This window comes from Tachyglossus aculeatus, chromosome 12 (genome assembly GCF_015852505.1).
Source record: "Tachyglossus aculeatus isolate mTacAcu1 chromosome 12, mTacAcu1.pri, whole genome shotgun sequence".
NCBI lineage: Eukaryota > Metazoa > Chordata > Mammalia > Monotremata > Tachyglossidae > Tachyglossus > Tachyglossus aculeatus.
The window spans coordinates 42,806,814-42,820,325 of NC_052077.1; the positions used below are offsets into that span (position 1 = coordinate 42,806,814).

Here is a 13,512-nt window from a genome sequence, read left to right on the forward strand (position 1 = left end):
CACAGAGAAGTTGCCCAGAGTCACACAGCGGACAAGCGGCGGAGCAGGGATTTGAACCCATGACATCTGACTGCAAAGCCCGTTCTCTTTCCACTGAGCCGTGCTGCTCCTCTAATAATAATAATAATAATGGCATTTATTAAGCGCTTACTATGTGCAAAGCACTGCTGTAAGCGCTGGGGAGGACACAAGTTGATCAGGTTGTCCCTTGAGGGGCTCACGGTTTTCATCCCCATTTTACAGATGAGGTAACTGAGGCACAGAGAAGTTGCCCAGAGTCACGCAGCGGACAAGCGGCGGAGCAGGGATTTGAACCCATGACATCTGACTGCAAAGCCCGTTCTCTTTCCACTGAGCCATGCTGCTCCTCTAATAATAATAATAATGGCAATTATTAAGCACTTACTATGTGCAAAGCACTGTTCTAAGCGCTGGGGAGGACACAAGTTGATCAGGTTGTCCCATGAGGGGCTCACGGTTTTCATCCCCATTTTACAGACGAGGTAACTGAGGCACAGAGAAGTTGCCCAGAGTCACGCAGCGGACAAGCGGCGGAGCAGGGATTTGAACCCATGACATCTGACTGCAAAGCCCGTCCTCTTTCCACTGAGCCATGCTGCTCCTCTAATAATAATAATAATGGCATTTATTAAGCGCTTACCATGTGCAAAGCACTGTTCTAAGCACTGGGGAGGATACAAGTTGATCAGGTTGTCCCATGAGGGGCTCACGGTTTTCATCCCCATTTTACAGATGAGGGAACTGAGGCACAGAGAAGTTGCCCAGAGTCACACAGCGGACAAGCGGCGGAGCAGGGATTTGAACCCATGACATCTGACTGCAAAGCCCGTCCTCTTTCGACTGAGCCATGCTGCTCCGCTAATAATAATAATAATGGCATTTATTAAGCGCTTACTATGTGCAAAGCACTGCTCTAAGCGCTGGGGAGGATACAAGTTGATCAGGTTGTCCCATGAGGGGCTCACGGTTTTCATCCCCATTTTACAGATGAGGTAACTGAGGCACAGAGAAGCTAAGTGACTTGCCCAGAGTCACGCAGCGGACAAGCGGCGGAGCAGGGATTTGAACCCATGACATCTGACTGCAAAGCCCATCCTCTTTCCACTGAGCCATGCTGCTCCTCTAATAATAATAATAATGGCATTTATTAAGCGCTTACTATGTGCAAAGCACTGTTCTAAGCGCTGGGGAGGATACAAGTTGATCAGGTTGTCCCATGAGGGGCTCACAGTTTTAATCCCCATTTTACAGATGAGGTAACTGAGGCACAGAGAAGCTAAGTGACTTGCCCAGAGTCACGCAGCGGACAAGCGGCGGAGCAGGGATTTGAACCCATGACATCTGACTGCAAAGCCCGTCCTCTTTCCACTGAGCCATGCTGCTCCTCTAATAATAATAATAATGGCATTTATTAAGCGCTTACCATGTGCAAAGCACTGTTCTAAGCGCTGAGGTGGATCCCACGTGGGGCTCCCCGTCTCAACCCCCAATTTACAGATGAGGTAACTGAGGCCCAGAGAAGTAGAGTGACTTGCCCCAAATCACCCAGCTGACAAGTGGCGGACCCAACTTGTACTTCCCAAGCGCTTGGTCCAGTGCTCTGCACACAGTAAGCGCTCAATAAATACGATTGATGATGATGATGATGGAGGCGGGATTTGAACCCATGACCTCTGACTCCAAAGCCCGGGCTCTTTCCGCTGAGCCACGCTGCATCTCCTCCAAGAGGCCTTCCCCGATTAGCCCTCCCTTTCTTCCCACTCCCTTCTGCTTCATCCTGACTTGCTCCCTTTGTTCTCCCCCATTCCCAGCCCTCCAGCACTTAGGTACACATCTGTCCTTTGTTTGTTTGTAGTGCTGCCTCTAGACTATAAGCTCACTGTGGGCAGGGAATGTGTCCGTTTATGGTTGCATTGTACTTTCCCAAGTGCTTAGTACAGTGCTCTGCACACAGTAAGCGCTTAATTCTACACTATAAACTCACTGTGGGCAGGGAATGTGTCCATTTATTGTTGCATTGTACTTTCCCAAGTGCTTAATACAGTGCTCTGCACACAGTAAGCGCTTAATTCTACACTATAAACTCACTGTGGGCAGGGAATGTGTCCGTTTATTGTTGCATTGTACTTTCTCAAGTGCTCAGTACAGTGCTCTGCACGCAGTAAGCGCTTAATTCTACACTATAAGCTCACTGTGGGCAGGGAATGTGTCCTTTTATTGTTGCATTGTACTTTCCCAAGTGCTTAGTACAGTGCTCTGCACACAGTAAGCGCTTAATTCTCCACTATAAGCTCACTGTGGGCAGGGAATGTGTCCGTTTATTGTTGCATTGTGTGTTCCCAAGTGCTTAGTACAGTGCTCTGCACACAGTAAGCGCTTAATTCTACACTATAAGCTCACTGTGGGCAGGGAATGTGTCCGTTTATTGTTGCATTGTACTTTCCCAAGTGCTTAGTACAGTGCTCTGCACACAGTAAGCGCTTAATTCTACACTATAAACTCACTGTGGGCAGGGAATGTGTCCGTTTATTGTTGCATTGTACTTTCCTAAGTGCTTAGTACAGTGCTCTGCACACAGTAAGCGCTTAATTCTACACTATAAACTCACTGTGGGCAGGGAATGTGTCCATTTATTGTTGCATTGTACTTTCCCAAGTGCTTAGTACAGTGCTCTGCACACAGTAAGCGCTTAATTCTACACTATAAACTCACTGTGGGCAGGGAATGTGTCCGTTTATTGTTGCATTGTACTTTCCCAAGTACTTAGTACAGTGCTCTGCACACAGTAAGCGCTTAATTCTACACTATAAGCTCACTGTGGGCAGGGAATGTGCCCGTTTATTGTTGCATTGTACTTTCCCAAGTGCTTAGTACAGTGCTCTGCACACAGTAAGCACTTAATTCTACACTATAAGCTCACTGTGGGCAGGGAATGTGTCCGTTTATTGTTGCATTGTACTTTCCCAAGTGCTTAGTACAGTGCTCTGCACGCAGTAAGCGCTTAATTCTACACTATAAGCTCTCTGTGGGCAGGAAATATGTCCGTTTATTGTTGCAATGTACTTTCCCGAGTACTTAGTACAGTGCTCTGCACACAGTAAGCGCTTAATTCTACACTATAAACTCACTGTGGGCAGGGAATGTGTCCGTTTATTGTTTCATTGTACGTTCCCAAGTGCTTAGTACAGTGCTCTGCACACAGTAAGCGCTTAATTCTACACTATAAACTCACTGTGGGCAGGGAATGTGTCCGTTTATTGTTGCATTGTACTTTCCCAAGTACTTAGTACAGTGCTCTGCACACAGTAAGCGCTTAATTCTACACTATAAGCTCACTGTGGGCAGGGAATGTGTCCGTTTATTGTTGCATTGTACTTTCCCAAGTACTTAGTACAGTGCTCTGCACACAGTAAGCGCTTAATTCTACACTATAAGCTCACTGTGGGCAGGGAATGTGTCCGTTTATTGTTGCATTGTACTTTCCCAAGTGCTTAGTACAGTGCTCTGCACACAGTAAGCGCTTAATTCTACACTATAAACTCACTGTGGGCAGGGAATGTGTCCGTTTATTGTTGCATTGTACTTTCCTAAGTGCTTAGTACAGTGCTGTGCACACAGTAAGCGCTTAATTCTACACTATAAGCTCACTGTGGGCAGGGAATGTGTCCGTTTATTGTTGCATTGTACTTTCCTAAGTGCTTAGTACAGTGCTGTGCACACAGTAAGCGCTTAATTCTACACTATAAGCTCACTGTGGGCAGGGAATGTGTCCGTTTATTGTTGCATTGTACTTTCCCAAGTGCTTAGTACAGTGCTCTGCACACAGTAAGCGCTTAATTCTACACTATAAGCTCATTGTGGGCAGGGAATATGTCCGTTTATTGTTGCAATGTGCTTTCCCAAGTGCTTAGTACAGTGCTCTGCACACAGTAAGCGCTTAATTCTACACTATAAGCTCATTGTGGGCAGGGAATATGTCCGTTTATTGTTGCGATGTGCTTTCCCAAGTGCTTAGTACAGTGCTCTGCACACAGTAAGCGCTTAATTCTACACTATAAGCTCACTGTGGGCAGGGAATATGTCCGTTTATTGTTGCAATGTGCTTTCCCAAGTGCTTAGTACAGTGCTCAGCACACAGTAAGCGCTTAATTCTACACTGTAAGCCCACTGTGGGCATTTATTGTTGCATTGTACTGATGGAGAGGCCCCGATCCCTGCACTCCGGGACTGAGAATCCGTGGTTGATGATCCTGCCGGGGGCTGTCATGACAATAATCAGAATCATTTTGGTACTTATTAAGCGCTTACTCTGTGCCGATGATGCCACTCCTCCGCTCTGACCCTCGACGGCCGTGGCCCGGCCACGGTCTTTGCCCCCAAAGGCCTGGTTGGGGCCAACCGGGCCCAGAACCCAAGTCGCCGCCACCATCGTCGTGACCCGTGGTCTGCTCTGGTTGCAGTGTCCGTGGGTTACGAGTACGAATCCTGCCTGGACCTGACTCTGTGGGAGAAGCGGACGGCCGTCCTGCAGGGCTACGAGCTGGACGCCTCCAACATGGGGGGCTGGACGCTGGACAAGCACCACGTCCTGGACGTCCAGAACGGTATATATGTATATCACCTGTATATATGTTTGTACGTATTTATTACTCTGTTTATTTTAGTCGTACGTATTTATTCTATTTATTTTATTTTGTTACTCTATTTTAGTCGTACGTATTTATTCTATTTATTTTATTTTGTTAGTATGTTTTGTTTTGTTGTCTGTCTCCCCCTTCTAGACTGTGAGCCCGCTGTTGGGTAGGGACCGTCTCTAGATGTTGCCAAGTGCTTAGTACAGTGCTGTGCACACAGTAAGCGCTCAATAAGTACGATTGAATGAATGAATGAACAGTGAGAGCCGTCACACTCCGCCGCGATGGGCAGGGCACCTGATAATTTTCCCTCCATCGGCCACCTTCCACCCACGGGCAGAAAAGAACAGGATGATGATGGCATTATTAAGCGCTTACTATGTGCAAAGCACTGTTCTAAGCGCTGGGGAGGTTACAAGGTGATCAGGTTGTCCCACGGGGGTGTTCGCAGGCTTAATCCCCATTTTACAGATGAGGGAACTGAGGCCCAGAGAAGTGAAGTGACTTGCCCAGAGTCACACAGCTGACAATTGGCGGAGCTGGGATTTGAACCCGTGATCTCTGACTCAAAAAGCCTGTGCTCTTTCCACTGAGTCACGCTGCTTAACATCTTGTTAACTATAACTTCAAAATGAAAGACTGATTACTGCTGATAGGAAAGTAATAATTACAATAATAATGGCATTTATGAAGCACTTACTATGTGCAAAGCACTGTTCTAAGCGCTGGGGAGGTTACAAGGTTATCAGGTTGTCCCACAGGGAGTTCACAGTCTTAATCCCCATTTTACAGATGAGGTAACTGAGGCACAGAGAAGTTAAGAGACTTGCCCAAAGTCACACAACTGATAATTGGCGGAGCCGGGATTTGAACCCGTGATCTCTGACTCAGAAAGCCTGTGCTCTTTCCACTGAGCCATGCTGCTTAACATCTTGTTAGCTATAACTTAAAAATGAAAGAGTGATTACTGCTGATAGGAAAGTCATAATTATACTAATAATGGCATTTATTAAGCACTTACTATGTGCAAAGCACTGTTCTAAGCGCTGGGGAGGTTACAAGGTTATCAGGTTGTCCCACAGGGAGCTCTCAGTCTTAATCCCCATTTTACAGATGAGGGAACTGAGGCACAGAGAAGTGAAGTGACTTGCCCAGAGTCACACAGCTGACAATTGGCGGATCTGGGATTTGAACCCGTGATCTCTGACTCAAAAAGCCTGTGCTCTTTCCACTCAGCCACGCTGCTTAACATCTTGTTAGCGATAACTTAAAAATGAAAGACTGATTACCGCAGATAGGAAAGTAACCATCAACCCATCTAACCAATTCCTATCCTTACCTTGTCCAGAGTCACACAGCTGGCAATTGGGGGAGCTGGGATTTGAACCCATGATCTCTGACTCAAAAAGCCTGTGCTCTTTCCCCTGAGCCACGCTGCTTAACGTCTTGTTAGCAATAACTTCAAAATGAAAGACTGATTACTGCTGATAGGAAAGTAATAATAATAATGGCATTTATTAAGGACTTTCTATGTGCAAAGCACTGTTCTAAGTGCTAGGGAGGTTACAAGGGTATCAGGTTGTCCCACAGGGAGTTCACAGTCTTAATCCCCATTTTCCAGATGAGGTAATTGAGGCCCAGAGAAGTGAAGTGACTTGCCCAGAGTCACACAGCTGACAATTGGTGGAGCTGGGATTTGAACCCGTGATCTCTGACTCAAAAAGCCTGTGCTCTTTCCCCTGAGCCACGCTGCTTAACATCTTGTTAGCTATAACTTCAAAATGAAAGACTGATTACTGCTGATAGGAAAGTAATAATTATAATAATAATGGCATTTATTAAGCACTTACTATGTGCTAAGCACTGTTCTAAGTGCTGGGGAGGTTACAAGGTGATCAGGTTGTCCCAGGGGGGTGCTTGCAGTCTTAATCCCCATTTTACAGATGAGGGAACTGAGGCCCAGAGAAGTGAAGTGACTTGCCCAGAATCACACAGCTGACAATTGGCGAAGCTGGGATTTGAACCCGTGATCTCTGACTCAAAAAGCCTGTGCTCTTTCCCCTGAGCCACGCTGCTTAACATCTTGTTAGCTATAACTTCAAAATGAAAGACTGATTACTGCTGATAGGAAAGTAATAATTATAATAATAATGGCATTTATTAAGCACTTACTATGTGCTAAGCACTGTTCTAAGTGCTGGGGAGGTTACAAGGTGATCAGGTTGTCCCAGGGGGGTGCTTGCAGTCTTAATCCCCATTTTACAGATGAGGGAACTGAGGCCCAGAGAAGTGAAGTGACTTGCCCAGAATCACACAGCTGACAATTGGCGAAGCTGGGATTTGAACCCGTGATCTCTGACTCAAAAAGCCTGTGCTCTTTCCCCTGAGCCACGCTGCTTAACATCTTGTTAGCTATAACTTCAAAATGAAAGACTGATTACTGCTGATAGGAAAGTAATAATTATAATAATAATGGCATTTATTAAGCACTTACTATGTGCTAAGCACTGTTCTAAGTGCTGGGGAGGTTACAAGGTGATCAGGTTGTCCCAGGGGGGTGCTTGCAGTCTTAATCCCCATTTTACAGATGAGGGAACTGAGGCCCAGAGAAGTGAAGTGACTTGTCCAGGCTCACACAGCTGACAATTGGCGGAGCTGGGATTTGAACCCGTGATGTCCGACTCAAAAAGCCTGTGCTCTTTCCACCTAGCCATGCTGCTTAACATCTTGTTAGCGATAACTTCAAAATGAAAGACTGATTACTGCTGATAGGAAAGTAATAATAATAATGGCATTTATTAAGCACTTCCTATGTGCAAAGCACTGTTCTAAGCGCTGGGGAGGTTACAAGGTTATCAGGTTGTCCCACAGGGAGCTCACAGTCTTAATCCCCATTTTACAGATGAGGGAATTGAGGCACAAAGAAGTGAAGTGACTTGCCCAGAGTCACACAGCTGACAATTGGCGGAGCTGGGATTTGAACCCGTGATCTCTGACTCAAAAAGCCTGTGCTCTTTCCACTGAGCCACGCTGCTTAACATCATTTTAGATATTATTCAAAATGAAAGACTGAATACTGCTGATAGGAAAGTAATAATTATAATAATAATGGCATTTATTAAGCACTTACTATGTGGAAAGCACTGTTCTAAGCGCTGGGGAGGTTACAAGGTGATCAGGTTGTCCCAGGGGGGTGCTCGCAGTCTTAATCCCCATTTTACTGATGAGGGAACTGAAACACAGAGAAGTGAATTGACTTGCCCAGAGTCACACAGCTGACAATTGGCGGAGCCGAGATTTGAACCCGTGATCTCTGACTCAAAAAGCCTGGGCTCTTTCCCCTGAGCCACACTGCTTAGCATCGTTAGCTATAACTTCAAAATGAAAGACTGATTACTGCTGATAGGAAAGTAATAATAATAATGGCATTTATTAAGCACTTTCTCTGTGCAAAGCACTGTTCTAAGTGCTGGGGAGGTTACAAGGTTATCAGGTTGTCCCACAGGGAGTTCACAGTCTTAGTCCCCATTTTACAGATGAGGGAACTGAGGCACAGAGAAATGAAGTGACTTGCCCAGAGTCACACAGCTGACAATTGGCGGAGCCGGGATTTGAACCCATGATCTCTGACTCAAAAAGCCTGTGCTCTTTCCCCTGAGCCACGCTGCTTAACATCTTGTTAGCTATAACTTCAAAATGAAAGACTGATTACTGCTGATAAGAAAGTAATAATTATAATAATGGCATTTATTAAGCACTTACTATGTGCAAAGCACTGTTCTAAGTGCCGGGGAGGTTACAAGGTTATCAGGTTGTCCCACAGGGAGTTCACAGTCTTAATCCCCATTTTACAGATGAGGTAACTGAGGCCCAGAGAAGTGAGGTGACTTGCCCAGAGTCACACAGCTGACAGTTGGCAGAGCAGGGATTTGAACCCATGATCTCTGACTCAAAAAGCCTGTGCTCTTTCCCCCTGAGCCACGCTGCTTAACATCTTGTTAGCGATAACTTCAAAATGAAAGACTGATTACCGCGGACAGGAAAGTAACCATCTAACCAATTGCTATCCTTACCTAACCAAATCCTTGGGTGGAGATTATTATTTATTTATTTATTTTTTTTGGCAGGGGGGAGGGTTAGCCAGGATTAGATCCTTCCCAAACCTGCTCAGACGGATTTTTTCTTGTTCATAGACTTTTGCTGGCTTTTAGGGTAGGGGCATGTCAAAGTTGGACTTCCTTCTCAAATGCATAAATTCAGTTCCATTGCCCAGATTTGGGGACCGAGTCCCCGCTGGGGACAAAGCACCACACTGAGCACATGAGAGGGAAGTATTATCATCATCATCATCAATCGTATTTATTGAGCGCTTACTATGTGCAGAGCACTGTACTAAGCGCTTGGGAAGTAAAAATTGGCAACATATAGAGACAGTCCCTACCCAACAGTGGGCTCACAGTCTGAAAGGGGGAGACGGAGAAACCTGATTATTCGACTCAATCCTCGCCCTCGGGGTGCTGAGGACACCCACTCTCTTCTCCCACTACACCCCAGCTCGCTCTCTTCATTCTGCTCAAGCTAAACTAACGTGCTCAGCGGGCCCCGTTCTCTTCCCTCACGCCTCTGAACTCTCGCTGTCTCCCTCCTTTCTGCCTGGAGTTGCTTTCCCATCACATCTTGCACTTATTTACTATTCTATTTATTTTATTTCGTTAGTATGTTCTGTTTTGTGGTCTGTCTCCCCCTTCTAGACTGTGAGCCCGTTGTGGGGTAGGGACCGTCTCTATATGTTGCCAACTTGTACTTCCCAAGCGCTTAGTCCAGTGCTCTGCACACAGTAAGCCCTTAATAAATACGATTGAATGAATATTTACTATTCTACTTATTTTGTTAATACGTTTTGTTTTGTGGCCTGTCTCCCCCTTCTAGACTGTGAGCCCGTTGTGAGGTAGGGACCGTCTCTATATGTTGCCAACGTGTACTTCCCAAGCACTTAATATAGTGCCCTGCACACAGTAAGCGCTCAGTAAATATGATTGAATGAATGAATGAATCTTGTACATATTTACTATTCTATTTATTTTATTTAGTTAATATGTTTCGTTTTGTGGTCTGTCTCCCCCTTCTAGACTGTGAGCCCGCTGTTGGGTAGGGACCGTCTCTAGATGTTGCCAACGTGTACTTCCCAAGCGCCTAATACAGTGCTGTACACACAGTAAGCGCTCAATACGATTGATTGATTCATTCATTCATTCAATCGTATAAATGGATACATTCCCTGCCCACGACGAGCTTACGGACTAGAGGTTCTGTCCCCAACTGCCATTATAGCACTCCTGGGTTCCCTTAACAACTCAGCACCCCCAGGCCATTTCATTCATTCATTCAATCGTATTTATTGAGCGCTTGCTGTGGGCAGAGCACTGGACTAAGCGCTTGGGAAGTACAGGCCGGCAACATATGAGACGGTCCCTACCCAACGACGGGCTCACAGTCTAGAAGGGGGGAGACGGACGACAAAACCAAACATGTGGACGGGTGTCAAGTCGTCAGAACAAATAGAATTAAAGCTAAATGCGCCTCATTAACAAAATAAATAGAATAGTAAATATGTACGAGTAAAATAAATAAAGTAATAAATCTGTCCAAACACATATACAGGTGCTGTGGGGAGGGAAAGGAGGAGGAGAGGAAAAAGGGGGCTCAGTTTGGGAGTCATGAGATCTAGCCTGTCTGGTGCAACCGTAAGTAAGTTCTATTTCAAAGGAAAAAAAAAAAATGAAGAGAAAATGAAAAAAAAAACCCTCTTCCAAAATCTCCCCTCCCCACAGCACCTGTATACATGTTTGTACATATTTATTACTCTTACTTGTACATATTTATTCTATTTATTTTATTTGGTTTATATGTTTCGTGTTGTTGTCTGTCTCCCCCTTCTAGACTGTGAGCCCGCTGATGGGTAGGGACCGTCTCTCTATGTTGCCAACTTGTACTTCCCCAGCGCTTAGTACGGTGGTCTGCACACAGTAAGCGCTCAATAAATACGACTGAATGACTTTTGGTCCATATCTTTCAACTCTGTCGCTTCTCCGTTTCTGTAATGTATTTCCACGTCCGTCTCTCCCTGTCTTGATGGCGAGCTCCTCCAGGGCAGGGATGGCTTCTGCTCACTCTGTTGGACTCGGCCAGTGTTGAGACTGTAAGCCTCCGGAGGGCAGGGATCGTGTCCGCTTACTCTCTCGGCCTGTCCCAGGTGCTCGGCCCGGCGATCTGTGCGCAGTAATAATAATAATAATAATATAATAATAATAATAATGGTGGCATTTGTTAAGCGCTTACTATGTGCAAAGCACTGTTCTAAGCGCTGGGGAGATACAATGGGATCAAGTTGTCCCCTGTGGGGCTCACAGTCTTAATCCTCATTTTACAGATGACGTAACTGAGGCTCAGAGAAGTTAAGTGACTTGCCCAAGGTCACACAGCAGACGTGTGGCATTCCTTCCTCTCTCCCTCGTCCCCCTCTCCATCCCCCTCATCTTACCTCCTTCCCTTCCCCACAGCACCTGTATATATGTATATATGTTTGTACCTATTTATTACTCTATTTCTTTTACTTGTACATATCTATTCTATTTTATTTTGTTAGTATGTTTGGTTTTGTTCTCTGTCTCCCCCTTTTAGACTGTGAGCCCACTGTTGGGTAGGGACTGTCTCTATACGTTGCCAACTTGGACTTCCCAAGCACTTAGTGCAGTGCTCTGCACACAGTAAGCGCTCAATAAATATGATTGATTGATTGGATGGATGGATGGATGGAGGGGAGGGATGGAAAGGTGGACAGATGGGGAGGTGGACGGAGGAAGCGAACGGCGAAGGCCCGGTCAATCAATCAATCAATCAATCAATCGTATTTATTGAGCGCTTACTATGTGCAGAGCACTGTACTAAGCGCTTGGGAAGTACAAATTGGCAACACATAGAGACAGTCCCTTCCCAACAGTGGGCTCACAGTCTAAAAGGGGGGAGACAGAGAACAGAACCGAACATACCAACAAAATAAAATAAATAGGATAGAAATGTACAAGTAAAATAAATAAATAAATAGAGTAATAAATATGTACAACCATATATACATATATACAGGTGCTGTGGGGAAGGGAAGGAGGTAAGATGGGAGGATGGAGAGGGGGACGAGGGGGAGAGGAAGGAAGGGGCGCAGTCTGGGAAGGCCTCCTGGAGGAGGTGAGCTCTCAGCAGGGCCTTGAAGGGAGGAAGAGAGCTAGCTTGGCGGAAGGGCAGAGGGAGGCCATTCCAGGCTCGGGGGAGGACGTGGGCCGGGGGTCGACGGCGGGACAGGCGAGAACGGTCCTGGTGTCCCCGCAGGGATCCTGTATAAAGGCAACGGGGAGAACCAGTTCATCTGTCAGCAGCCACCGGTGGTCAGCAGCATCATGGGCAACGGGAGGCGACGGAGCATCTCCTGCCCCAGCTGCAACGGCCAGGCGGACGGCAACAAGCTGCTGGCCCCCGTGGCCCTGGCCTGCGGAGTGGACGGCAGCCTCTACGTGGGCGACTTCAACTACATCCGCCGCATCTTCCCCTCTGGAAATGTCACCAGCGTCCTGGAGCTCAGGTGCCCTCTCCGGACCGGTGGGCTGGGGCCGGGGAAACGCTGGCGGCGGGCGGAGAAGAAGGCCCGGAGGAAGCCTGGTGACAGTGAAGGGGTGGTGAGCCAGTGGAAGCGAAAGGGGCCTGGTGGAAAGAGGAGAAACAAGTCCAGGGGGCTGACATCCGGCTACCAGATGGACAGCCTGAATCAATCAATCAATCAATCGCATTTACTGAGCGCTTACTGTGTGCAGAGCACTGGACTAAGCGCTTGGGAAGTCCAAGTCGGCAACACGTAGAGACAGTCCCTACCCAACAGCGGGCTCGCAGTCTAGAATGACCCCCTTTTAGACTGTGAGCCCACTGTTGGGTAGGGACTGTCTCTATGTGTTGCCAATTTGTACTTCCCAAGCGCTTAGTACAGTGCTCTGCACGTAGTAAGCGCTCAATAAATACGATTGATGATGATGATGGTGATGACCACCAGACGTTACGCTCAAACTCCGACCCGAGCAGCTCCGAATAGAGGGTGTTGAAGGTGGCGGGCTCTAGGGGTTCTAGTTCCGGCTCAGCTCATAATAATAATGATAATGATGGCATTTGTTAAGCGCTTACTATGTGCAAAGCACTGTTCTAAGCGCTGGGGGGATACAAGGTGATCAGGTTGTCCCACGTGGGGCTCACAGTCTTCATCCCCGTCTTCCAGGTGAGGTCACTGAGGCACAGAGAATGATAATAATGATGATGATGGCATTTGTTAAGTGCTTACTATGTGCAAAGCACTGTTCTAAGCACTGGGGGATACAAGGTGATCAGGTTGTCCCACGTGGGGCTCACAGTCTTCATCCCCGTTTTCCAGGTGAGGTCACTGAGGCCCAGAGAATAATAATAATAATAATAATAATAATAATAATAATAATAATAATAATAATAATAATAATAATGGCATTTGTTAAGTGCTTACTATGTGCAAAGCACTGTTCTAAGCGCTGGGGAGCTTACAAGGTGATCAGGCTGCCCCACGGGGGGCTCACAGTCTTCATCCCCATTTTCCAGATGAGATCACTGAGGCCCAGAGAAGTGAAGTGACTCGTCCAAAGTCATACAGCTGACAATTGGCAGAGTCGGGATTCGAACCCATGACCTCTGGCTCCAAAGCCCTGGCTCTTTCCACTGAGCCATGCTGCTTCTCTAATAACAATAATAATAATAATAATAATAATAATGGCATTTATTAAGCGCTTACTAT

The 13,512-nt window shown here is 46.5% G+C and overlaps 1 protein-coding gene across 1 annotated transcript in view; it reads left to right on the top strand.

Annotated features, from left to right (window-relative positions):
• TENM3 (teneurin transmembrane protein 3) overlaps window positions 1-13,512 on the top strand; it is a 1,099,990-nt gene that overhangs the window by 1,042,892 nt on the left and 43,586 nt on the right. The window contains exons 24-25 of the mRNA XM_038755038.1: window positions 4,482-4,625; window positions 12,039-12,288. Of these exons, the coding sequence (XP_038610966.1) occupies window positions 4,482-4,625; window positions 12,039-12,288 (394 nt within the window). The remainder of the gene's footprint in view (window positions 1-4,481; window positions 4,626-12,038; window positions 12,289-13,512) is intronic.